A 25,751-nucleotide genomic window follows, 5' to 3' on the forward strand; every position below is an offset into this window, starting at 1 on the left:
GCACATTTTTCGATTTTGAAAACCGACCGGACCTCGGGATTTTTTAGTATATAACTATATACGTGGTTTTTCTTTATAATACCTTTTGGCCTATTGGAAAATATTGTTTTCGGCTCTCAGTATTTTTGTAATCATTGGAAATACTCTTAGAATATTAGTGTTGTCATTGCCTTTTAAGAGGGATCAAGGTATATATTAATTTTCCCTTTACTTAAATTCAGTTCAGGTATTGTTCCCCAAAAAAAATCAGTTCAGGTATATTTTTGGCAACAGCGGCATGTCCACTGGTAGGAAAGTACGTGCACAGTATGTGGTTACCCTGTAAGTCTCAAGTCTCAATATATGTCGTTCAAGTCCAAACTGTGTTGCATATGCATATTAGAAACACCTCACATTATTATTAATTAATATACTAAGTTCGTGATTTCTTTTTTTTTTCTCAGCAATCTGCTGCAGACATATTCATTTGATTATTTGAGCTATCTAGCTTACTCCTGTTTGCCTGCCGCTGCTGGCTCCGGCGCGTCGATCGGGTCTCTGTGGATCGGCGGGAAACACCACGACGCTGGATGCTCCGACGCAGCCGCCGCCTCCTGCTCCGTGACCAGCAGCAGCGGTGGCGGTGGCGGCGGAGACGGGTCGTTGGGGCTGTGGCCCGGTCCCCTGGGAACCTTCCTCAGCACCGAGAACTCGTCTTCCGCGGCGGCGCTCGGTGGCGGAGGAGGGTGGCTGATCACTGGGCGGCCGTGCCCAGACGGCGGACGCAGGTTTATGTGGCTCGTCGTCACCGGCAAATGGCGCGCCGCCTGCTCCGTGGCCGGCACGAGCGAGAGCTTCGAAGCAGTCGCCGCCGATCGCGGCGGCGGCGGAGACGGGTCGTTGGGGCTGTGGCCAGGTCCCCTGGGAACCTTCCTCAGCACCGAGAACTCGTCGTCCACGGCGCTATGTGGCGGAGGGGGGTGGCTGATCACTGGGGGGCGGAGGACGGGCGGGGCCGGCCGAACCAAGTTTATCAAGCTCCGGTGGCTCGTCGTCACCGGCAAATGGCGCACCGCCAGCGCCGTGGGCGGCCTGATCAGCATCACCAGTGCAAGGAGCACCACCACCTCCGCTGCCGTTGCGGCCGCCGGTGACGCGACATTCTTGGTCGCCGCCATAGCAATTGGTTGGCTGTTGTCTAGTACGGCACGAGCACTACTACCACTGCAGCACTAGTCCCTTCTGCTGTGAGCATCGTAGCTAATCTTGCATCGATATTTGTAGGGCATCGATCGCCTCTGCATGCAGTGCCAGTGAATGGCAGATTTGGTCGTCACTGACACGATTCGCTGTGGCCGCGATCGAGCTAATTATTTGTCGTTATTGCTATGGTTTGCATGCTTACTAATATTATCACAGCATACGAATAGCGACTTGTTAGTTTCTAGACACGTACATTCCCGTAAACACGGCAGTATTGGTGCATAGCATATGGATGTTTATTTTGACAGAGGTGAACTTATTTATCTCTACATCTTTATGGGGATATAATTTTCTGGCGTTGGATATCAAATACGACTTTTGGACTCAAGAGGTCTTTAAGGGCACATTTAGATCCGTTAGCACTAAAAATTATCCAGCTAATAGCTGCTAATTTTTAGCAGGGGGCTGTTTGAATCCACTTGCTAATAGGTAATTGGATAATGAGTTACGTTGAAGATGCATATGAACTATAGCATACGCTAGCAACAATTCCAAACCTGCTAATGAAACTAATAGTTAGCAGCCCTCCGGCTACTAATGAGCAGGTTTATTAGCAGGTCTATTTGGATCAATCCACTAGTAATAATTTTAGCTGCTAATTTTTAGTACTAATGGATCCAAACAAGTCCTAAATTAAAAATGTCCCATCACTACCCTGACCAAGTACTTTAAAAAATGCAATGGCATGGAAATGCTTGTAAATCCTTAGGGGATGTTTGGATCACCTAAACTAAACTTTAGATGTGGTTTTGGATTCCAAATAGAAGGATTAAGTATGAACTAATCATAGACTAATAAGAACTAATAGAGGCTAACTGATGTCTAGAACTCATTAATTTTTTTTTATTACTCCATGTTTAGTCTTCCAGAGATCCAAACACGCCCTTAATAGAGTTTTGCTTCTCAGTAGTATAGCCGGCCATGCAGATGGTACGCCTTGTATCTTCCCAAGTCACATACATCTCTTTTCTCAGGTAGCATGTTCGGGTTCCCCACTTGGACAACTCATTAAAGTTGACTTATCACTGTAAATTCTCCCTTGCCCTCTTACAGTGTTCATCACACATTTAGCAGAATGCTACATGCTAAACAGACTATAGGACGTTCGGTTCCTAACTAAGGACGTGCTGAAGTAATCCGGTGGTTATGCTTCGGCTCTGATCTTCATAATCAATTCCGTAGCCTTCCTGCAGAAACCAAATGAATGAAACACAATGTCAACTACTCATCAACCGTAATCACAGCACCAGTCAACCATGGTAGCTAGAATGGCATAAATAAATATTCAGGAAAAAAAACGTTGTTCAAATTCGCCAGCTTGGGTTTGCTGATCTGAGCAACTGCTTGTGATTATCATGACGAGTACTTCGTCAAGATACTAGTACCATTTTTTTAAAGAGACACTCAAAAGAGTAAAAAATAGATTTTACCGTAGCTCTCTTTAGATCTCGTCATTCCCAGGATCCAATCTTTGAGCATCTAGGAGAGCGTCACAAGCTTGCTTGTAATCCTGGACGTAGCACATCCATTCAAGCACAAGAAACATAACAATGTTCAGGTAATTGTAGGGTAAATATGCAGAATAGAGAGCTAGATGTGTATCTCACTTTGAGTAGCATGTGAGCTGCAGCCTGACGATAGCAAGCTTTTGCCCAGTCAGGTCGCATCATCCTGCACTGATAAGCATCCGAGAGAGCACCTTCGCCATCACCCATTAGCAGCTTGCAGAGGCTCCTGTTTGAATATAGCATTGCATCTGGTGCGCGATCTATCATCTGTGGTAAAAGATGGCAGATTATAGGACAAGGTTTATACCAAGCTTAAATTGATAACAAGAAAAGGTATATTTTATCAGTTGTGCAGACTATATTTAACAGTTGCGTAAACTAGATTTTGATAGTTGCATCTAGAGTATAGACTTTGAACATGAAAATAGATAAGTAGCCTGTCTACAGACTTCGTGGGCTGACGATTCATTCTGTGGCGTAGTATGTTGCTGCCCTTTATAGAGATGAACAAAGTTTGAAGTAATGTCATTAGTACCTAATCCAAGCATGTGGGAGAGCAATCTCATAATGCAAGCATGTGGGAGAGGACAATCTTCTAGTTCAAGCATACAGGAGAGAGCAATATGTCATTCCCAATTGGCCACCTAAAATCTACATGGACTACATGTTCGAACTGGATTCCATTCTATTTAAAAGAGTTTAGAGTGTGTACTTCAAGGCATTCTTCATTAGTTAACGGCTTGATTGGTACAGATTTTAGTTTCCCCACTATAAAAACTACTCGTTACTGCACCGAAACACATAATAACTGCACTGAGCTCAGCATCAACAGACTAGCTCATGGTTTTTTTTTTACCAGGGGGGGAGATGTCCCCCTGATTTTGTCTTAAGAAGATGGTGCCGTGACTCGAACCCGGGCTGGCTCAGCCAACCGCTTCTTTGGCGTGTTGTGCTGACCAGTTGCACCATGAGAGTGTTGGCAGCTCATGGTTCAAGTACTAGAGTAAGTCAGCATGTGACTTTGTCATCGGGTGTTCAGGATTGTTTCGTGTGCACGGCTGGATGCAATCGTACTTCCAGTGCTATTTATCATCGGCAGCCTACTGTGCCTTCTTTCATGGGCTCATGGGCTGATGGCCATAATGCAATTTATAGTATCATTGTCTCAGTTTCATATGCAATTTGTCTAGGTATTTTGTGTTCCATGTAAGAGGTTATCAATCCCTTAGGTTGCCCTAAACATTCTGAACTTATCATAATGAAAAACATGTTCATGTGGGGGGGAGGGGGCAATTCAGCATCAACTTTTCTAATAACTTACCAAAACACTGTGAGCAGCAATAACATTTTCCAGTTGGTGCCTTTTTTAACAAAATGGGACAATCTTTAACCATTCCAGATATTGTGCAAAGACTTACCAAACTATAAGATTTCGATGCCAACTCATAATCCTTCCTCTTGAATGCCACACTTGCCTGTGATTTGAGGAAAGCTTTTCTTCCTTCAATCTGCTGTTCATTGTAAACAATCAAACAACAAAAGTTAAATGCTACCCTGATTGAACATTTGAATCCTAGAGTGAAATTTGTCTATGATGATTTCCAAAAGCAAAGAAACTTAAACATCTTTATCTCTAAAATCTGCATTTATTGGGACCTAGATGGCTTGCTCTTTCATATGCTTAATATGCAGAAATGCAAGTGTATATGCTTATACACTTAGAGCTCTTAGCCTGCAATCTTCAGCAGCCACAGAGACACAATATGTGTATCAGAAATGGGGAGAACTTTTGGTAATGCAGATGAGTGTTCAAGTTCCTGTCCATAATAAATTGACATATGGGAAGAATGTGTAATATAGTCAGTAGTTTTATTTTTTTCTCGAACGATGCAGAAGAACTGCATGTCATTTCTTTAAGAAGAGAAAGAAAAACAAGGAGAGGCCAGAGGCCAGCTCCCACCAAAGTTCAATTACAAACACACCACTTACCAAAAAAAAAACTCAAATTCGAGTTTTATTTATTAATGAGGGGTTCTATTTGTACATAAACTTGAAAGGCAAGGTCTTAGAAGGAACTATACTCGAACATTAAGAGATTCAAAGGGAACGATTCATGATTAAAGGTCCAAAAAGTAACCTCAAACTAGGAATAAAAGGGTATCTATAGATTATTGTATGAAAAGAGCATTACAGCTATAAGTACCATACCAATGGCTTTGCGTTTTCAAATATTGCATACGAGATTACTCAATCAATACTCCAGTTTGGAACATTAGGGATTGGCAAAGTCAAGGGAAACAGCATATCAACTTCTTCTCTACAATCATTTATTGCAGCAAGCTCTATTGGCAACCTACCCAACTGCAACAGGAGGAGAGGATTGTCATTTCTGCGAAAATTAATGGCAAATTCAACAAGTAACCCAAATGGTGTGTGGAATCATTTAAAGAACCAAGATACAGGGAATTTTGGAACAAGATGTTTCAAGAAGGATTTAACCCAGCAGATATATACTCTCAATTTGATATATAGAAAATAAAACATGCAAACATACATGCCTGGTATCCCATGGCATCCACTACAATGTGTGGTGCAGTTAAAAATACACTATTAACAACTGGTGCATAGATGAATACAAGAGATGTATTAGACAAGAGTAAAGACCAAATGAATAACAAGAATTTCTAGTTCTATCCTATTTTACATGTCTCCATTCTCCATCAGTTATACAAAGAAGTAGCCACATCATGAGCATTCTTTGATAACTCTAATGATATAAAGTAAGGATAGCATAATCAGGAGGACATTTAGAAATGTAAAATATAAAATTTACATCATCTGGAATGTTAGGGTCTGCTCCAGCCTTCAACAATAATCGGATGGAGTTGGTATGACCTCCCTTTTCTGTAGCGATCGACAGAGGAGATGTAATAGTACCTTTTTCCATTAACATCAGCACCAGCCTGTAAAAAGCATTGTACAACAGTAAAGTAAAATTGGCACAGATGGTTTGAGTAAGCAAAATATCCACACAACAGTAGTTGAAGAAACAAAGTCAAGAAAGATACTAGCCTTGATGAGTAGCTTCATGCACTTCAATGAACGGTTTACAAGAGCTCCCATCAGTGGAGTGCCAACGCCACTGAATATGCAGTTGGGCTGAAAGAAGACTATGAGCATTTCTCCTTTGTCTCTTGAGTAACAAGGAAACCCAAAATCTATAGTCATGTCATCTAATCACAAGAGGAACAACAGAGATAAATCAGTTCTACCACTGTGCTTCTAATGCATGTAACAGTCATATGATGGCAGCTCTGGAAAGATGAAGGGTCCAATTTTCATTGGATAGAACATACACAATGAGTGAAGGGGTAGAATTATATATAGTGTTCCTAGTTGATCATCTCACCTTATTGCCTAGTTTGCCAAACAAGTACTAAATAACATGCATGTTTAAGTGTTTAAAATATATTTTAAGACGCTAATAATATATAAGAAACAGAAAGGGACCACATACATTTGCATGGTGATCCAATAAAATCTTCACAGTCTTATCCTGCCCGGCCGCGGAAGCATGATGTAGTGGTGTCCCATAGCCAAAAATATTTGTCGACGGGTATTCCTTTAGAAAGCAAGAACTCTGTTACATTACAGGATCCTGCAGTGTGCAAAACAATCCCATAAATCATGAGAACAGAATAAACAGAGTAGATAGTAATAAACATGACAGTGGCTGTGAGTAATGACAAAATTGCAGCACTACACGCATGCACAGTATGGTTCAGTGAACCAACCAATTTTTGCCAGTAGTAACATAACAAAAACAAACAACTAGCAATTAGCTAGCCACATGAAAGATGAAACCATCAGATTTCAAGTCGAAAGAACTTCTATAATTCTATTGCAGTTCAACTGTTCCCTGCACACTAACATACTTAATAAAACAAAACAGAACTGGTATGTGCATATGTAGCGGAGAGGAACCTGTGGACGCAGCATGGTGTAGAGCAGTCCATCCTTGGTCATCTGATTTCATTAGTTCACCACCATGACCAAGTAAATACTTCACAGTTGAAACATCATCAGATTGAGCAGAAGCCATAATCGGTGTCAGACCTGCAACGAAAAGCATAAAAGCACATTTTACATATCTCATACAGCCAAGTGACGAAAGTAATACATGACAGGCGGCTCAGAAGGGTTGAAGAGTTAGTGAAGGACCTTTATATCCAGTGATATTAGGATCACCCCCAAGTTCCTCGACCAGGTACTTGCAAACGTCCAGATGTCCTTGGCATGCTGCGCAGTGCAGCACCCCAAAACCATGTTTTTCAGTAATAGAAAACACTGCTGCTCGGTTGGCAATCCCTATGCCAAGGGTCTTTATGATACCTTTTGCCCAAAGCATATGCAAGAATAAATCACCAGTAAGGAAGCAAATAAGCAACATATAATGGCCAGCCAAAAGCTCACTAATGCGAATGTAACTAAGCAAGATGCAGCAAGCACGCAACATTCGGCAAGACACAGATATTGCGAAGACCTGTGTGGTATATTTGGCAATGCACACATATTTCAAAGACCTATGTGGTAAAAATAAAAGGAATACTTCTCGGTTGCCAATTCCAATGCCAAGAGTCTTTATGGTGCCGTTTGCCCAAAGCAAATGCAAAAAAGTAAATAAATAAATAAAATCACTAACGTGAAGATAACAGAGCAAGATGCAGCAAGCACAGGGCATTCTGCAAGACGCATATGCAAAGGCTTCTGTTTAGACTAGAGTACTTGAGAAGGCGCAAATTGAAGAGGCTGGAACTGGAACATAATTGTGGAAATGGTGCATCCCATACTGGTCAAGGATTAGAGTTAAGACCAATGAACTAAGGGTGCAATATAATGTTGCATCCACTAGGCAACAGAGTAATTTGTCATTTACTACACCACTAATCCAAAGGCCACTTTTAAGTCATGAGCGTTGTAAAACTCAAATTTCTACCTTAATACAGTGATATGCAACGAGAAAAAAAAAGTCATGATAAGATCGGAGCAGACACATACAGCTAGCATAATAACATTTAAAAAGAACTCCAAAGACACGAGGTGATGAAATAGTGTGGATAGGTGCATCAGCAGTCACTAATTGCAGATCAACCCCAAAGACGGAGGCGAAGTTTTACATGTGACAAGCCAACACCAAATTGAACTGGACTCGCTAGCTAGGGTAATCTGATTCCGCATGGGAGCACGCAAGGGCCCAACAAACTTTGCAATCGGTCGATACACGGTGATGAGAGAATACGGTGGGCTAGTGGGTACCTTTGACGCGGGGGAGGTCCCCCTCCATGGCGGCCTTGAGGAGAGAGGTTTCCTCTGCACATACAAACGTAGACACTGAGCGCGCGATCGGGAATGTGAGCAACTGACAACGTCATCGGAAACGCGCGCGGGCGCCCCTCTCGAGATGAGTAGGCAGCAGGAGCGGTGGAAATGGAAGTGCGGGAGGGAAGCGAGGGTGGAGGAGGACGTACTGTTGCCGTCGACGGAGGAGCGGCAGTGGATGCAGGGCGCCGCCATGGCTCCGACTCCGCTCGGCTCGGCGGTCTCGTCACGCTCCCCCGACCCTCTCGCCTGATCGATCGCCTGGCGTGCGGCAGGCTGCCTTGTCTCTCTCGCCTCGTCGCGGGGATGGAGGGCGACAATCTCTCCCCTTCCGGCGGAAGGAGACGCGGGTGGCCCACCGACGGCTGACGGGTGTGACCGGGCCGGGGTATGGTGCGCTGGTGCGGAAGAGACGGGAGAGGCCGTGTGGAGATGGAGAAGGGCTGGGGGCATTTGCGGCCTATAACATAACAAGGCCGGGCCTCGAAGAGGCAGCCAAGCTCAATCCAAACACGAAACACAAGTTAGTCCCTTTTGTTCTTCTCACAAATTAAGAGTACGTCTATCAACAATCATGTATTTTATGTAGTTTTAACACATGATTTTTTTTCACCATAGAATTAAGATCAACAGCCTCTATCCTCCTTCTACCTTCAGCCTCTAGTCTTCTTCTACCTCTAGACAATCACAAATCACAAGATCACAGATCCACATATTACCAGAAATAATTTTTTTCTATGGAAGGACAAAAGACAAATTGACCACGCGTATACAGGTTCAGTGCGTGCGTACTTTGCGGAGCACATGTGTTGCGTGCGTGCGTTGCGGAGCACATGTGCGTGCGTGCGTGCGTACGTTGCGGAGCACGGAGCGGTACGTGCGTGCGTGCGTACGCGTATACAGGACGCGGGCGGGATCAGCGGAACGGAGGCAGAGAGAGTATAGAGAAAATTCATGTGTTTTTTTTTTCTAAAACACATATGTGTTGTATAGCATTCCTGTAAATTAAAAGATCAGTAATGTTATGGCGCGGGTGTTCATCCTTTGACCCGTGCTCGACGCCTACGTCGTCTGGCACCGCTCACCCCGCTAGCCCACATCACTATGCTCACTTCTGCACCCAAAAAAATCTTACCTCTCACTTCCTCCGCCCTTCCACACTCGCGCCCTGCCCCACCTCAAGGCGCGGCCATGGATGCCTCCCTGGCCGGCGGCAGCGCCCGCACCCACCCTGCCGTGTGCCCTCCCCAACCCCATTAGGTGTTATTAGCTTATGTTGAGCCTTTCTAATTGATATGTAAAAATAGGGTGCTAATTATTAACCCCTTATCCAAATACCAGAGGCGATGGTTATCTAGCCTAGATTTGCCCCTGCCAAATACCACCTTAACATATAGTTCCTTTTGACCTACATTGTGTCGAGACAAACAGATACGTGCAAGCAGTGGAAGAGATTACGTAAGTTCGTTAAGTGAGATGCCTAGATATCTACGTATAAATACTCCGTATCCGTAGACCGACATGTGAACCAACCAGGGGAAGCGAAATTAATAGCTGCATCCATGGATGGATGGTCAGGATGGATGCCTCCAGCTCCAGGCCTGCGTCACGCTCGTGGACGTGGACGTGGCTCCTTCACCGATCATCATCCATTGCTACTGCTAGCCTGCATGGCTACTACGGAATACGTCGAATTCGAATGTGACCGTATTCTTCCCGATGGGAAAGAAACGAGGAAGGAACGGCTTCGACGTACGTGCCACGTTTGTTTAAAATGTTTTATTTGTAAGTGTTTAATATGTTGCAAGTGTTTCAGAGGCCTGTTGCAATCGTTTGTTAAAAATGTTTTATTTGTTTTCTAGACGTATGTTGCAATCGTTTTGATCTGGATATTGCATATGTTTCAAACATATGTTGCAATAGTATGTTCTAAAATGTTTCATCTGTTTCAGTGTTCTGTTACAACAAGTGTTTTCATGTTGTAAGTTGCAAGTGTTCTATCTGGATGTTGCATATGTTTTCACACACATGTTGCAATTGTATGCTCCAATTGTTTCACCTGTTTTAGATGTATGTTGCAAGTGTGTTTATCTGTATGTTGCATATGTTGCAGTGGTTATACTCATATGTTGCAAACATATGTTTTAATTGTTTCACCTTGTTTCAGCATATTGTAACAAAGTGTTTCATCAGCAGGCGTGGCTAGACAGCACAAGCAGAGGTGGTCCCCTCGGGTGCAGCAGTCCCCGCGTGCGCGCGGGAAGCCAAGCGGACGCGATAGCAGGCGCGGAGCACAAAGCACCATGTGCGTGGCAGCAGGCGTGGAGCACAAAGTTGCATTCATGCTCCGCTGCTCTCTCTCTCTCTCCTTATATATTCCAGATTGATGCAGCCGGTAAGCAGCAGCATGCGGGCAGCAGGAGTGCGCGGCCAGGCGTGGCACGTCGCTGCTGCTCCTGATGGCAGCGGGCGCAATAATTTCCCCCACAAGCATGCATGGTCAAATCGAGACTTAGCGGCAGAGGCACGGGGGGAGCACACGTGGGCACATCAATCTAGCAAATTATAATAGTGGGCACCAAGCGCGGGGCAGTAGCATCACGTCCCGTGGAGGTGGGGGCAGCAAGCCCGGGGCATCCACCGGGCGCTAGCATAGCAAAAAAAAAAAGTTGCCCCTTTGAAAACCTCACGGTGCGCTGAGTCAACTACAAATGAAAGAACAGGCAACATATAAGGATTTGTTGGTTGATAATTAGGGATGGCTTGTGTTTTGACCTATCAGGTCCCGCCTTCGTTTTAATGAAGAATTCTAAAGTATTTCTCTCAAGTTTGGCCTATGCCTAGATCTTAAACTAATATTTTGTTCGATTTATTCCTTCAACCATTCTCTCGGTTCAATTTACCCATTAACTAAATTTGTATTTTTTTTCCTCCACGTGCAAGGTGAGTTGGAAATTCAAATTGTATTTTTTTCATCATTATGTTTTAGATAATTTTATATTTCTAGTGTTAATTTTTTATTAGATGTCTAATATGTAAAAATAACAATATAAACTATGAAACACTTTTTTAATATAAATTATTGTGTACCACCTCATAAAATTCAAAATTAAGAATCAACTTAAAATACAAAAAAAATAGAAAATCTTGTAAAAGGAGTAAACTGGACCAACTCAAAAATCTAAGAGCATGTTTGGTTGCCCTGGCTTCTCCTGGCTTTGGTTCTCTTCCTATAGCACCCTGTAGCACAAAGCCAGAGGAGCCAAGGAAAGGCAGCTAAGCTGCCTCCGGAGACAAGAATAGAAGGAGCCGGACTGCCGGAGTCAGTTGGCCATTGCTACAGAAACATATAGTGCGCACAGTCGCACTCAGAGCCGGAGCTGCTCGGGCAGGAACCCTGCCCAAAGACGTCCTAAGTCTGGTTTAGCCAAACATTGATTTACATCTCCTTCGGATACCCTCATGAATGGGTGATCCAAAGGAGCCCTTTTTGGGCAGATATATGGACATAGGACAATCTCGAGAAAATAATTTCAATTTTTCCTTTCTTTTGATATAATAATAGCAGCTCACCTGTTGGATTATTAACAAAAACATAGATGAACAACGCAATCAACACACAACCATGCAAAGAAATGTCAAAGTTAGTGGTAGGCAAGTAGTAAGTAGTGGCATGTACACACCAAATTCTCCTTCAATTAAAAGCTATTTGTAAACTCTGCAAATAAAACATAGACCTATTTTTAATCATGTCATATTTTGCTATAGCCAGTCAATAAAAGAACATATATAAGCAAACATGAGAACACATGCACCATAAATCAAAATTAGCAATTACAAACTTGCCCTTCTTTACTCCTTCGGATTGTTATTGCAACTTTCAAAGTTTCTCAAACAAAATATTATAAACATCAGATTCAAAAGTATTTGTAGATTAGTACATTGAAGAAACATCCGCACAGTGTGTTATAGCGGCAAGCAATCTTGGCATCGGGGGTATATCAAATTCTTGGAGACCATCAAGAACTCGGACCACTTCATCCATTGCTGGCCGATCGAAGTCGTTATCTTGGATGCACCAACATGCAACTTTGCAAACCCTTTCGACCTTTTGCAGATTGAAGTCACCTTGTAATTCTGGGTCCACCAAACTCTGCAGGTCTCCCTCATGGAGCTTGTTGATGGCTTGCACAGGAAAATAAGAGACATGGCAACTGTTACCGGTATGTACTTGTGGTGAGTTCCTCGTTCCTGATATGATTTCCATCAGTACCATACCGAAACTATAGACATCAACTTTTGGTGTAATAGCAACTCCACTAAGCCACTCAGGGGCAAGATACCCTGCAGTGCCTCTAAATGTTGTTAGAACTCGGCTATAATCCCTTCCCACACACGCTGCCATCCCAAAGTCTACAATTTTAGGAACAAATGATGCATTGAGAAGTATGTTTTCTGGCTTGATATCACAGTGTATGATGCATTCACGACAACTCTTATGCAAGTAGAGCAATCCTCTGGCAACTCCTATGGCTATCTGATACCTGGTATTCCAATTAAGGATGGGAGAATTGCTCTTAAACAGATGGCCATCAAGAGATCCATTTGGCATGTGTTCATAGACAAGTAGTCTCTTGTCACCACCACAGCAGAAACCAATCAATTTCACTAGGTTGATATGTTGGATCAATCCGATTGAGCTCACCTCAACCCTGAATTGCTTCTCTCCCTGACGAGCACCATCAAGCCTCTTCACTGCTATGATAGTTGAGTCATTTAACACTCCCTTGAATACAGAACCAAAACCACCTCCTCCTAGCCTCTCGGAGAAATTTTTAGTAGCACGGCACAAATCGCTGTATCTAAAGGCTATAATTCCCCCACCAGTACCTTGGATGTCATGTAGTTGAGCATTGCACCACATGGATCTGTTCCTCCAAATCATCAACAGCAGCATGAGCATTATTAACCCAAAACCAACAGTGCTTGCAACAATAACAAGTCTTGATATTCCTCTGTTGTTTTTCACCATACTTTGATAATCTCTCGCAGCAAGACGAATGTAAAGAACATCCTGAGAAACAATACCATTACCATCATCCTGATTTAAATTAAGCAATTCTCCATGCCACGTAGAGCATATACTGTTGTTATAGGCATAAGCAGTGCAAGAGCAATCTCTGAGGTAAGCTCCCGCTCAATCGCTCTGCGTAGTAGCATCTTGTAATCTCCGGGGATCATAGGGCAATGTCACATGAGCTATAGGGTGGAACACATCAGTGGACCTAGCCGTGTTTGTGTTGCTACTTGCTACCAATGCAGTCTAACGGCGTATTTCTGGCACACCCTCCTGTTCGATCATCAAGCTCCCAATCATGAGGCGACCTCTGAGAGAAGCCCTCCATACAGCCACAGAATGGACTAGCATTGCCATTGCAGACCGTGTGCAGAAATCAGAAGGCTGCCAAGACTCCGTGGCTTGCGACCAAACATTCAGCTGTAGCTGACCGGTGATGCTTATTGGAACAAATATGGAAGATGATTCAACCAGCAAGGTGTATGTGAAGGACACCTCTTCGTCATTATCGACAAATGTGAGGATATATAGAAAGTGGATGCATGCAATAAAATACAGCTTCGACTGCGTATGTTCGGGTAACGTGGAAGAAACAGCAACGACGCCGCAGGTCCAACTGCCTGCATATGGCAGCATGTTCAGCAATAAACCTTTTTTTTTTTTTGGTACAGAGATCAGCCATCAGCACCAGCCACCTGACCTTCCTGCCAGTTGTACAAGCTCTCTCTCTCTCTCTTGAAAAGAGTTGTACAAGCTAGTTGGTACAACTACAACCACAAGGCCAGGAGAGGTATGTGCTCCTTATATCAACCCAAAACTGTCATACAAGATGGTACTTTGGTTAGCCAATTCTGTAGAAATATGGCATTTCAAATAAAAAGAATGCTACATATTTGTGGAGCTGAGGTATGTACTAGTATTTCTCAAAGTCAATATAACAATGATAACGTCATTAGGAAACATAACAGCAAGTATTTTATGATCAATTGCAAATGATTGTCAACGCCATAGAATCCTAGAGAACCACTTAAATCTCAGATCTTAGGGTGTCTTACCATAGAAGAAGTACAGGGGCTTAGCCGCCCCCGTATATTCTAGTCTCCGTCAGCTTCATTTGACCAGGCAGTGCTGCCCTGCAGCCAGCTATGCTCAATCACGAGGCTTCGCGTGACGATGCAGATGGAACTGATGCCTCCACCGGCTCGCCCCGTACATGCAGGTGGAGCTGATTCCATTCATGGCACGCACTGGGAAATATAATTCTTTTTTCAGTGTTTAGAGCACACATATATAGTAGCAGTAATATAATAAACAGAGTCTCCTCTGATGGGCTCAGGGTCCTTATGCTCGAGATTGTTGCATTGGGCCCTTCTTGGCCTCCTTGTTCCTCGGTATTCAGAGCCTTTTCAGATCCTGGAGCACTTCAGAGTTCAGCTTGCAGTTCCCAGCTGCTTCTAGAACTCGTTATTACAAATTCATCTTCAAGCAGGTCTTTGCCCTGGTTATATATCCATCTGCAAAGAGGAGATTTTTGTTCCCCTAAATAGTTCATGGCTAGAGAGCTTTGTGTTTCTTTTATGTTTTTTGTTTCTTTCTTTGTCTCTTTTACCTTGTTTGTTGCATCTTCTGCCTCCTCTTTTTTAATATATTTTCAGTATGGACTTTGGTCCCTCCTGTTTTTTTTTTCAAAAAAGGAGAAAACCCACAAAAAATAATGAAGAAAACCCAACCTGGAGTAATTTGTTTTGACATCTCTGAAATATATATCTGAGTGAGTGAGTGAGTGAGAGAGAGAGAGACTGCTCCCAAAAAATTTTTTTAGAAGTTGCTCCCAAAAACTCTATCCTAAATAACAGAGCAGAGCAACTTAGCTAGCAGACATCCTCAAATAAGCAGCATATCTCTAAGGTAAGCAGTCAGTAGTGAGCTAGTCACCATGTAGACCTTTTTATTTTTGCTTAATAAATTGCCTGTAGGAGCCTAAAACCCCTCCAGTTTCTTCAAAAAAAAAGTAGTGAGCTAGTGGCATAGATCCAATTCTCCATCAATAAAACAGACACATATCACCAGCTTTTGCCGTATTTTTACTACAATCAGCGTAAATGAACAAACAGGTGACACATCCACCATGAACACAAATTCAAAATTGAAAGCTTGCCCTTTTATTCTTTCAGCTTTGCCATACAACTAGTACATTTGCTGAAACAAAAAAACTACTACAAAGTATTGATGAATCATATTACATTAACTCCGCATCGGCGCGTTCCGTTATAGCTGCAAGTAGTCTTGGCATTGGGGGCATATCAAGCTCCTGGAGACCCTCGAGAACCCGAACAACATCAACCATTGTCGGCCGATCACATTCGTTGTCTTGGATGCACCAAAATGCAACTTTGCACAACCTTTCAGCCTCTTCCAAATTGAGGTCTTCTTGTAACTGTGGATCCACCAAACTCTGCAGGTCTCCCTCATGAAGCTTCCTGATGGCCTGCACCGGGAAATACACAACATGGTAACTGCTCTTGCTGAAAACTTCTGGCGTGTTCCTTTTTCCAGATATGATTTCCAGCACTACCATACCAAAGCTATAAACATCGACTTTCGGTGTGATAGGAATTCCACTAAGCCACTCTGGGGCGAGATACCCTGCTGTCCCTCTAAACGTAGTCAGGACTCTGCTAAAACCCCTCCCTACAAATGCTGCCATCCCAAAGTCTGCAATTTTCGGAGCGAATGATGCATCAAGAAGTATGTTCTCTGGCTTGATATCGCAGTGTATGATGCATTCGTGGCAACTCTGGTGCAAGTAGCACAATCCTCTAGCAACTCCAATGGCTATTTTATACCTTCTGGTCCAATTCAGGACAGTAGCGTTGCTCTGAAATAGATGGGCATCAAGGGACCCATTTACGACGTGCTCATACACGAGTAGCCTCTTGTCACCTTCGCAGCAGAAACCAATCAATTTGACTAGATTGATATGCTGGATCATTCCGATCGAGCTCACCTCAGCCCGGAATTGCTTCTCTCCTTGACGGGCATCATCAAGTCTTTTCACCGCAATAGCGGTCGAGTCACCTAACACTCCCTTGAACACAGAACCAAAACCGCCTCCTCCAAGTCTGTCACTGAAATTTTTAGTAGCACGGCATAAATCGGTGTATTTAAAGGCTATAATTCCACCACCACTATTTTGTATGCCGTGTAATGGAGCATTGCACCACCTGAATCTGTTCCTCCAGATCACAAACACTAGCATGAGCACTACTAGTCCAGAACCAATAACACTTGCAGCAATAACAACAGTTGGTGTTTTCTTGTTGGCCTTGTTCAAACTCTGAAAATCACTTTTGGCAAGGCGAAGGTAAAGAACATATTGAGAACTAATTAAATTGCTGTCGGCCTGGTCTACATTAAGCAGGTCTCCATGCCAGACAGAGCATTTACCATTGCTGTAGGAATAAGCGGTGCAATTGCAGTCGCCGAGACAAGCTTCCGCGCAATCGCTTTGTGCGGCGGCGCCTTCTATTCCCCGGGGATTATAGGGCAAGGTCACTTGAGCTATAGGGTGGAACACATCTGTCGAACCTGATGATGTACCGCTTCTGTTGCTAGCTTTGCAATCCAAGGGAGTTCTTCTTGCACACCCTCCTGTCAGATCACTAAGCTCCCAATCCCGAGGCGACGTCTGAGAGAATGCCTCCATGCAGCCACAGAACGATGATGTGCCTGAACCAGAATTGCCATTGCAGACCGTGAAAGGTCCACACACGGCAGACGTGACGCAGAAATCCGAAGGCTGGGCGTATATGGTCTCCCAAGACCTCTTGGCTTCCGACCAGAGCATGAGCTTGAGCTGGCCGGTGATGTCGATGGGGACGAACACGGAGGCCGACTCGTTGGTGATGCTGTAGGTGAAGTACACCTCGTCGGCGGTGATTTCGTAGCCCGGTACCAGCAGCCCCTTGGTCCTCGGATCCATGTTGATCAGAGCCGTCAGCAAAGACACGAGCTCCCCTAACCCCCTCCCGGACGGCCAGGACCAGTACCTCACGATCGGGTCGTTGCGAGTTATGAGCTGCATCAACCCGTTGGGGTCGATGTTGATGGAGTAGGAGCCGGGGCTCGGATCGACCAGGCTCTTCTTTGAGACGAACTGGCGGCTGAAATCCGGCTTGCCGGCGGCGACCTTGTTCCAGCCGATCTTGGCGCCGGGAAGGCCGACGTCGGTGGGGTAGTCGAAGCTTTGCCACAAGTAGGAGCTGGTGGGTGCTGCAGTGGATTGGGATTCTGGTAGGAGGGCAAGGTTGCCGGTGTTCATGAGGACGGCATGGACGCTACTAGCGTTTGTGGTGCTGTTGGTGACAGCAGAGGACCAGATTGTGGATTCATCAGTGCTGGTGTTGTTGGTGACGATGAGTTTGTTGCCGTCTCTGGAGATTCTGAGCTGGGCTACCTTGAGCTCAGACTCAGTGATGGGTCTGTCCCGGTTGGCGATCCAGACCGGGGTGCAGACCGGGATCTTGTTGAACCATACGCCAAGGTACCAGCCGGGGGAGGAGACGGTGATGTTGGTGGCGGCGCCGCCGCCGCCCTTGCCACCGCCTGGCAGGGTTTGGCGGAACTGGAAGAAGCCGAGCGCGAACTTGCCGTTGCGGGAGACGAGCTTGTCCCCAGCGGCGAGAGCCTGGCCTGCCGCGAGAGTGTCACCGTCAGCAGCAGCTGGAGTGTGCAGCGAAGAGAAGAAGATGAGCGCAGCAGCTAGTGCTACGTAGAGGGGGTTGGGAGGCACCATGGCCGGAGCACGCGAGGCAACTGGGGAGACGATGATGGCAGAGAGGAGTAAGGAGCACACATCAATAATAGTGTATCATATAGGCGTAGTGACAGTGGCGTGTGTGCTGATTTGCTGCTGTACTGGGAAGCACAGCTACGTATTGTGTGCATAAAGAAAACTAGAGATGATGAGCTGATGAATTCAACAACTAGTAAGCAAAATTAGAAACTCTGGTGCTAATAAGAGTCCGTTTGGCAGCGTTCTTTGGAGCAGGTTCTCCATGAGAAAGAATCACTCCTCAGCCAAACACTACAAGTCCGCATATAGATTCTAGTATAGGGAGCGAACAAAGAATCACTTCTCGTGTTTATATCGGGAGATGGGAGCTACAAATATCCGCTCATCATTCTCTCTATTCAATCCAATCAACTCTCACTTTTGCTTCTATATATACCAGAATCAACTAGAATTGCTCTATCATTTTTTTTGAGGGAACTGAAGGGGCCAGGACCCCTGCAATCAAAAAAATAATTAAGAAGCTAGAACTAAGAATCAGAAGGTGGACCTCTACCAAATTAAACATGTGGTGGAAAATTCACATATACTACAACACTCCGACAATTCACATACACTCACTCCACTCATGTGGAGGCTCCCTCGGCTCTCAGATGTGGAATAGCTAGGCATGGGCAGACATTGATATTCATATTGAGTTACATGCACCGACCAATCCAACTTTTAACTTACATGCACCGACCAATCCAACTTTTAACCCAAAAGCCTATTAAGCTGATGGGAAGAGGTGGACCACATATTCTTCAATGCCGTAAAACAGGACGAGCAATAATTGTTTTATTTAATTTTGTCTTTCAAGATTCTCGGACTTTGATACCATATTGATTTGAATGAACCAACCAATGCAATTGAAAAGCTTAAATTGCTAATACTTTGGTTCAGATAGTAAGATTACTGGTTACTAATTAGTAGTAGCTGAGATCGATGGAGATGGTCACCGCCGGGTCGTTGACGCCGATCCGGCCACCAGTCGTCGCGAGCGGCCGTACATGCCAGGCCACCATATTCGTTCGTACAGGGACGGACTGCTCGTAGTATAGCTAGAGGAAGGACAGAGGCGGGCGGGCGGCCGGGTCAAATAGTTATCTGGTGAGCTGTCCTAATCCATCGATCAACAGTCTTGTCGGTTGGAGCAGCAGCACGTTAGTCGTTACGAATGAATACTACGAGCAGTCCGTCCCTGTACGAACGAATATGGTGGCCTGGCATGCACGGCCGCCCGCGACGACTGGTGGCCGGAGGCGTCAACGACCCGGCGGCATCTCCATCGATCTCCCGGCGGTAGCGGTAGGCCAGTGCTTGCACGACATGACACTGATATGATATGCTGCTGCGTCGTCGTCGTTGCGCGGCACGGCAAGGGCCACGTACAGCCTCTCCTGCCCATGCATGCATCGGCCGGGATCGGAGCGGAGGGCCAGAATCGTGTCTGTGCTTATAAGCCGGCTAATACTGTTTTATTGTAAGAGAAAAATACTGTATCATAACTGATAAGCATGACGGATACGATCAAGCGGACAGTGTGAAGCTAGCTAGACGACATCGTATCCGATCGATCCTCCGGAGCACTGGCCTCCTGCGTGCGTGTGAGTGTGTGACCAACGTGCAGAGCTCCAAAGCTAGCGTCGATCGGTGTGTGTACAGATACGACACAGCCTGCACAAGTGCACAGCACACACGCATACGCATACGCACTAGTGTTATCAAGATAGCGAGTTCGACGTAGTACGAACGAATTGGGTACATTCCCCCCGGCTCGTTTTCACACGTAAGGCATGCATTTTGCTATGGATCGAGGCATCGAGCTCCACATGCTCGGTGCAGTACGTTGGCAGTTGGCACTAGAGACACTCAAGACAGTCAGACGCTGCAACTTGTGGTCTCAAATTTTGTTCTTCTTCCTCTTTTCCTTGATGAGGTCGGCCGGGCATATTCGGCGCCGGGCAATAATCCTAGTCTCCCTTTGAGTCAACTTCTTCGACCATGGAGGTCTCATGTGCATATACTGCAGTTAGGTGTAGTGTACCTATATATGCTACTGCTACGAAGGTCCATTTGTTTGTCTCGCTCTCCCTCCCTCCCTCCAAGCACGGAATATGGCTTGCAGCGCGGCCGGTCATCAGCAAGTCAAGCACGAGGTAACCGAATTGCAGTCCTGTCATGTCCTGTCAAATCGTCCTATTCAATCCATTTGGTCCATCCCCATGTGCCAAACAACACACGACAAAGAGATGGGTTGACGCTAATCAGATCATCACACTAGTAAGGAACTAGCTAGATCGTTCAGTAGAGGCGGAGGGAAGATCAGTTTAGCCAACTTTTTAGGTCGGCCGGCGCATAGCAATGTGTTCACAGACAAATACTTTACCCCGTGCCTTCGGTGATGAGCGCAATTTGCAAGACAATCGCTGGATAAGCCTTGTCGGGGTCTCGATACGCACGACACGCTGATGAGATCGCTTGAAACATAAAACTCCATCACACAAGATCGGACGAGTTTCCAAAGGAAAAACACGAAATTGGGCTCTAACTATCACAACTGGCCTAGGCCGGTTACACAGTACATGCCGAGGACTCAGGCAAAACCGGTCTATTTGCAAAAATCGGTTTGGTCCGGTTTTGGTAGGATATTACTAGCTAATTATGCCCAAATTGCTCCAAATTTGATCGTTTTTGCTCTTTTTTGTTTGCACATGTTTTGCAATCCATCTTCTGCTCTCCGATCATTTTGGTCATCAACAGGATGGTTTCTCTAGGTCTACAAGAGCTCCTTCAAGATGAGGGGGTTAAGAAGATTTTGTGACCTAGCGTTCAAGAGTTGGATTGGATTAGTAAAAAAATCTACTAAATGATCAGGGATGGTGGCGCCTCTGTAACCCTACCCCCTAGCTATATAAGGTCGGTAGGGAGCCCTCAGTTCGATATCCAACAATTCATCACTCATACTCCGCACAAACAATGCAATCCAATCCACTAAAACAAGATGTAGGGTGTTATCTCCTCACGCTAGCCTAAACCTATACAAACTCCTTTTTGTCTTGTGACAATATGTAGCTAGATTCCTCACGCACACTACACCCCATAATCATACAGCCGACGACAAAACACCGGTAGCTGAACAACTCATAAAAAAAGAATGATATTGTCTACTTTAACATCTGAGTATGAAAAAAACTATCCCTTGATGACCTAGATAACAAGGCCACCACACATAACCTGTAAAGATGTGACATATCACTAGAGAAAGTTTGCAGTAAGTAGGATCAACATATTCCTTTCAGTAAAGGATAAATGTGCACTCTCTCTCCCATCAACAAACATACCCCTATTTCTCTACACATTTGGAAAATCCAGGTTTAAGAAGAGTCTAGAAGTTAGGATTACTTATAAGTCAAGTCAAGTTAGATTGGGTCCTCCCTATATAAATATAAAGGGAGATGTAACTATTGGAATAAGTAAGGATAGTCTAGTGGAAACCCTAAGGCTCTCTAGCGTCTCCACGTTTGAGCCAATGGTGGACATGCTGCCCAACCTGTGCCGCCTAACTGCAGTCTGCCCCCCCCCCCCCCCCCCCCCCCCCCCCCTCCTCTCTCGGTCTAAGGTGCAACTAGTCCTAGCTAGGGAAGTCGTTCCCCTCCTCTAATCACCTAATTCATCCAATTTTACCCTCAAATCCCTCTCTCATGTGCCTACTGCAGCAGAACCATTACATAACACACAACTATCTCTTGATTTTTTGTTTGGTCAATTCATTTAGTTATGGTACAGCACACATGCAAACTTCGATTATCGTAGTCTTATTTTTTGTTCCCTTGGTAATGCATGTGCATAAATCTAGTATACATGATTTACACACATGCTCTAAGATTGATTTGACAATAGTTACATATAAATAGAAAAAAAGTAAAATCAAAGGTCTAATAGTAACTTATATTACTCTCAATCTTCAGGTTTTGAGTTGGAGTATCATGAACACACACACACACACACACACACACACACACACACACACACACACACACACACACACACACACACACACACACACACACACACACACACACACACACACACACACACACACACACACACACACACACACACACACACAGTGAGACTTCAGTCAAGAAGAAAAATGTGATGGCGGAGAGGGACATGACAGAAATGGCTTGGGGGGCATTTCCAGTTCACTTATGTTCTTCTCCAACATTTCTATGACGCTCCTTATAGAAGGACGATTTCCTGGGCTTGTTTGTATGCACCACAAGGCGACTAGAGTCATATGTCTTGCAGTCTCATCGCTCTCACATGCAACTTCCTGACTTTGGAAATCTTTTGCTAAACGGTCATAAATTCAGTCGGGGAAATAAGTTTCACTAGAATTTCCAGTGGTCTCTTTAATATTCTTCCTTCCAACTACCATTTCTAACAACACCATTCCATAGCTATAAACATCTGATTTAGTTGACACAACTCTAAAACCTCTAGAAAATACTTCTGGAGCAATGAAACCAATGGTACCTCTGGCTTCGGCCATTGAGAGAGCACTATCCTTGAGGTGGCACAGTTTTGCCAGTCCAAAATCTGCAATTTTTGGACAAAAGTCTTCATCTAGAAGCACGTTATGTGGCTTGATATCGAAATGGATAATACGGGAATTACATCCCCGGTGCAAATATTCCAAGCCTCGCGCAATGCCAATGGCTATTTCTCGCAACTTATCCCATCCTATGGCCATTTTAGTTTCTTCTGAATAAATATACTTGTCCAAAGAGCCATTGACCATGTAATCGTAAATAAGTGCTCTCTTAGATCCATGTAAACAAAAGCCAACTAAGTTCACAATATTTATATGAGATGTCCTACGGATGCTCACGTACTACCTCGTTCAAGAACTCTTCTCCATTTCCTTTCGATACTTTTAGTAGTTTCACGGCTACCTTGCATCCATCTTCTAATTTTCCCTTATATACTATGCCATAGCCACCTTCTCCTAGTATATGTTGAAGGATCCCGTTATTTTCTTTACCTCTGAGTATTTGTACCTCTTTGGAATGAGCGAATCATATCCTTTCAGTATGTCCTCTATGTTTGATTCATTGCCATCGTACCTTTTTTTTTGAACGAACGCTCCCGTTGTACATTTGAAAGGATACATGATGGTAAATTTTCTTCCAACGGTACATTGTGCAAGCAAGGCACGTAAGAATCAAGCAGATTGAAGCAGATAGTGCAACTGAAATAGAACATAATAAGTTACACATAACGCCCATTTCTATGGGAAAAGAAAAGATGCTCATCATCTATCAATATCTACACTTGGAATAACAATGGGGTAAGAAAGACCCCCATGTCTCCAAATTAACCATGGTTGTGCGTGTAGTTTTCGTGTGGGATGGGGCCGGGTGGGACGGGGGGGAGCATATATACCTTTCAAAATTAACTTGTTCCGTCTCCGTGGACCACCAGAAAGACCTATCAATCACTACCGGACTCCTGTAGTTTGCCGAGTGTCCGAAACACTCGGCAAAATACATAAAACACTCGGCAAATGGCGAACAGCACTCGTCAAAAACAGTGACGGCAAAGCCAACTTTGCCTAGTGTTTTTTATCGGGCACTCGGCAAAGCCTTTGCCGAGTGCCCGACACTCGGCAAAGTTGAAACCGAAAAAAACCCGAAAAAATGGGATTTTTACCCAAAAAAAAATGGAATTTTTTTTTATCGATGGAGGCCCCAACCGGCCAGCGCCCACCCATCTCCGACATTTTTCGCGTGAATTTCGTGGCTACGCGGCCGACGCGATTCGAACCCGAGACCTCCCGCTGTGCACGTACCTCCTCTACCACTATACCACACTCTCACTTGTGTTTGGATTCCGTTTTAGTTCCCAATATATTATACTAAACCGAGTGTAAATTGCATGTTTGAGGCCCTAAATGAATTCAAATAAAAAAGTTGTAAACTACAAAGTTTCATAACTTTTCGAGATCTACACTTTTAGTTTAGGAAGTTTTTCCATCTGAGGTCGTTTACAAAATTTGAATTTTAAAATTTTGAAATTCAAACACAGTTTTGCATGACAAGATGTTTTCAAATCAAAAAGTTGTAAACTACAAAGTTTCATAACTTTTCGAGATCTACACTTTTAGTTTAGGAAGTTTTTCCATCTGAGGTCGTTTACAAAATTTGAATTTTAAAATTTTGAAATTCAAACACAATTTTGCATGACAAAATGTTTTCAAATCAAAAAGTTGTCAACTACAATGTTTCATAACTTTTCGAGATCTACACTTTTAGTTTAGGAAGTTTTTCCATCCGAGGTCGTTTACAAAATTTGAATTTTAAAATTTTGAAATTCAAACATAGTTTTGCATGATAAAATGTTTTCAAATCAAAAAGTTGCCAATTACAAAGTTTCATAACTTTTCGAGATCTACAAAGTTTATTTTGGTTGTTTGATCATCTGTTCATCCGACATGGTCGTTCTAACATTGTTCACAAATCTTATATATCTCTATTGTAGTTTCATAAACTACTAGAGAGATATGTTAGATTTGTGAACAAATTTATTTTCACTTTGTCGTATGAAGAAAAGACCAAAACAAACATTGTACATCTTGATGAGTTATACAACTTTGTAGTTGAAAACTTTTTGATTTGAATTAATTTACTGCTTCAAAATGTGCTTTGAAATTTTCTTTGCCGAGTGTAAAAAAAAATAACACTCGGCAAATAAGCTCTTTGCCGAGTGTCAAAAAAAAAAAACACTCGGCAAAGAGACTCTTTGCCGAGTGTTAAAAAAAACACTCGGCAAAGAGCCTCTTTACCGAGTGTCAAAAAAAAACACTCGGCAAAGGCGTCTTTGCCGAGTGCCCGAAAAAAAACACTCGGCAAACCACGTGGCACTCGACAAAGAGCCGGTCTCCGGTAGTGAATGGACCAGCAGAAACATCTATCAAAAGACACAGATGTGAATCAGTCCAGCAGAATTTATATTTATTTAAATCTCTTATAATTCTAATTCCCACTAGCTATATATCTCAACATACAAGCTGTCCACCTCAGCAATGCACAATCACTTGCCTCAACAATGTACTATCACTTGTAGTGTCCACGTCAACAAGACAAACAAGTATTTTGTTGTCCATATCAACATGCCACACAATTTACTAATCCACAATTCCCACATCAACGCACGGGTACGCTACTAATTAATAATGTTTATATTACTTTACAAAGTGATAGAATACATATCCAGTGTGTATGTCTTACTATAACTCATGAAGATATTGCAGTATTGTCATTGTAACTCGAATGGTCACAGAATAAGATATTTACAATTACATACTAGATCAACTTGTAGCTAAGTAGTAATCCGTATTAATTAAGTAGTAATATGTTACAAATACACTATTACATGAAGCGTGACCACAAGCTTTCAAAATCTTTTTTTTTTACCTTTTTGAATAAAAAATTTAATCAAGACATTGCCTTCATGAATCTCATTTTGTGCGACATATTTTTCTGCAACAGTAATCTTTAAACGGTTTATGAATCGCACTTACGGTTTATGAGATATTACATTATAAAAATCTGAATCTTGAATTTTTTTTTGCATGCATACATGTGTCAGGTGGGTTTCTATAGGGTAAGATTCAATTAAATAATTAAATAAGTGTTGGTTGCAATTA

General features: G+C 43.6%; 2 protein-coding genes and 3 pseudogenes across 2 annotated transcripts; all 5 read right to left on the minus strand.

Moving 5' to 3' along the window:
• Positions 1-488: 488 nt before the first annotated feature.
• Positions 489-1,157, minus strand: LOC136515241 (leucine-rich repeat extensin-like protein 3). Its single transcript, XM_066508895.1, has one exon. The coding sequence runs from the start codon at positions 1,155-1,157 to the stop codon at positions 489-491; it is 669 nt and encodes a 222-aa protein (XP_066364992.1).
• Positions 1,158-2,076: 919 nt separating this feature from the next.
• On the minus strand, positions 2,077-8,506 carry LOC136517840 (uncharacterized; annotated as a pseudogene).
• A 3,557-nt stretch (positions 8,507-12,063) lies between these two features.
• LOC136515242 (G-type lectin S-receptor-like serine/threonine-protein kinase At2g19130) lies at positions 12,064-13,842 on the minus strand (annotated as a pseudogene).
• Positions 13,843-15,254: 1,412 nt separating this feature from the next.
• Positions 15,255-18,378, minus strand: LOC136516890 (G-type lectin S-receptor-like serine/threonine-protein kinase At2g19130). The gene has a single exon (XM_066510384.1). The coding sequence runs from the start codon at positions 17,999-18,001 to the stop codon at positions 15,446-15,448; it is 2,556 nt and encodes an 851-aa protein (XP_066366481.1). The 5' UTR covers positions 18,002-18,378; the 3' UTR covers positions 15,255-15,445.
• A 3,803-nt stretch (positions 18,379-22,181) lies between these two features.
• On the minus strand, positions 22,182-23,534 carry LOC136514772 (PR5-like receptor kinase; annotated as a pseudogene).
• Between the last annotated feature and the right edge of the window lie 2,217 nt (positions 23,535-25,751).

The sequence above is a fragment of the Miscanthus floridulus genome, chromosome 17 (genome assembly GCF_019320115.1).
Source record: "Miscanthus floridulus cultivar M001 chromosome 17, ASM1932011v1, whole genome shotgun sequence".
Taxonomy (NCBI): domain Eukaryota; kingdom Viridiplantae; phylum Streptophyta; class Magnoliopsida; order Poales; family Poaceae; genus Miscanthus; species Miscanthus floridulus.

What these genes read in the sequence shown, in the direction of transcription:
- LOC136515241 (XM_066508895.1), bottom strand. Translation starts at nt 1,157, where the DNA reads ATGGCGGCGACCAAGAATGTCGCGTCACCGGCGGCCGCAACGGCAGCG.
- LOC136516890 (XM_066510384.1), bottom strand. Translation starts at nt 18,001, where the DNA reads ATGGTGCCTCCCAACCCCCTCTACGTAGCACTAGCTGCTGCGCTCATC.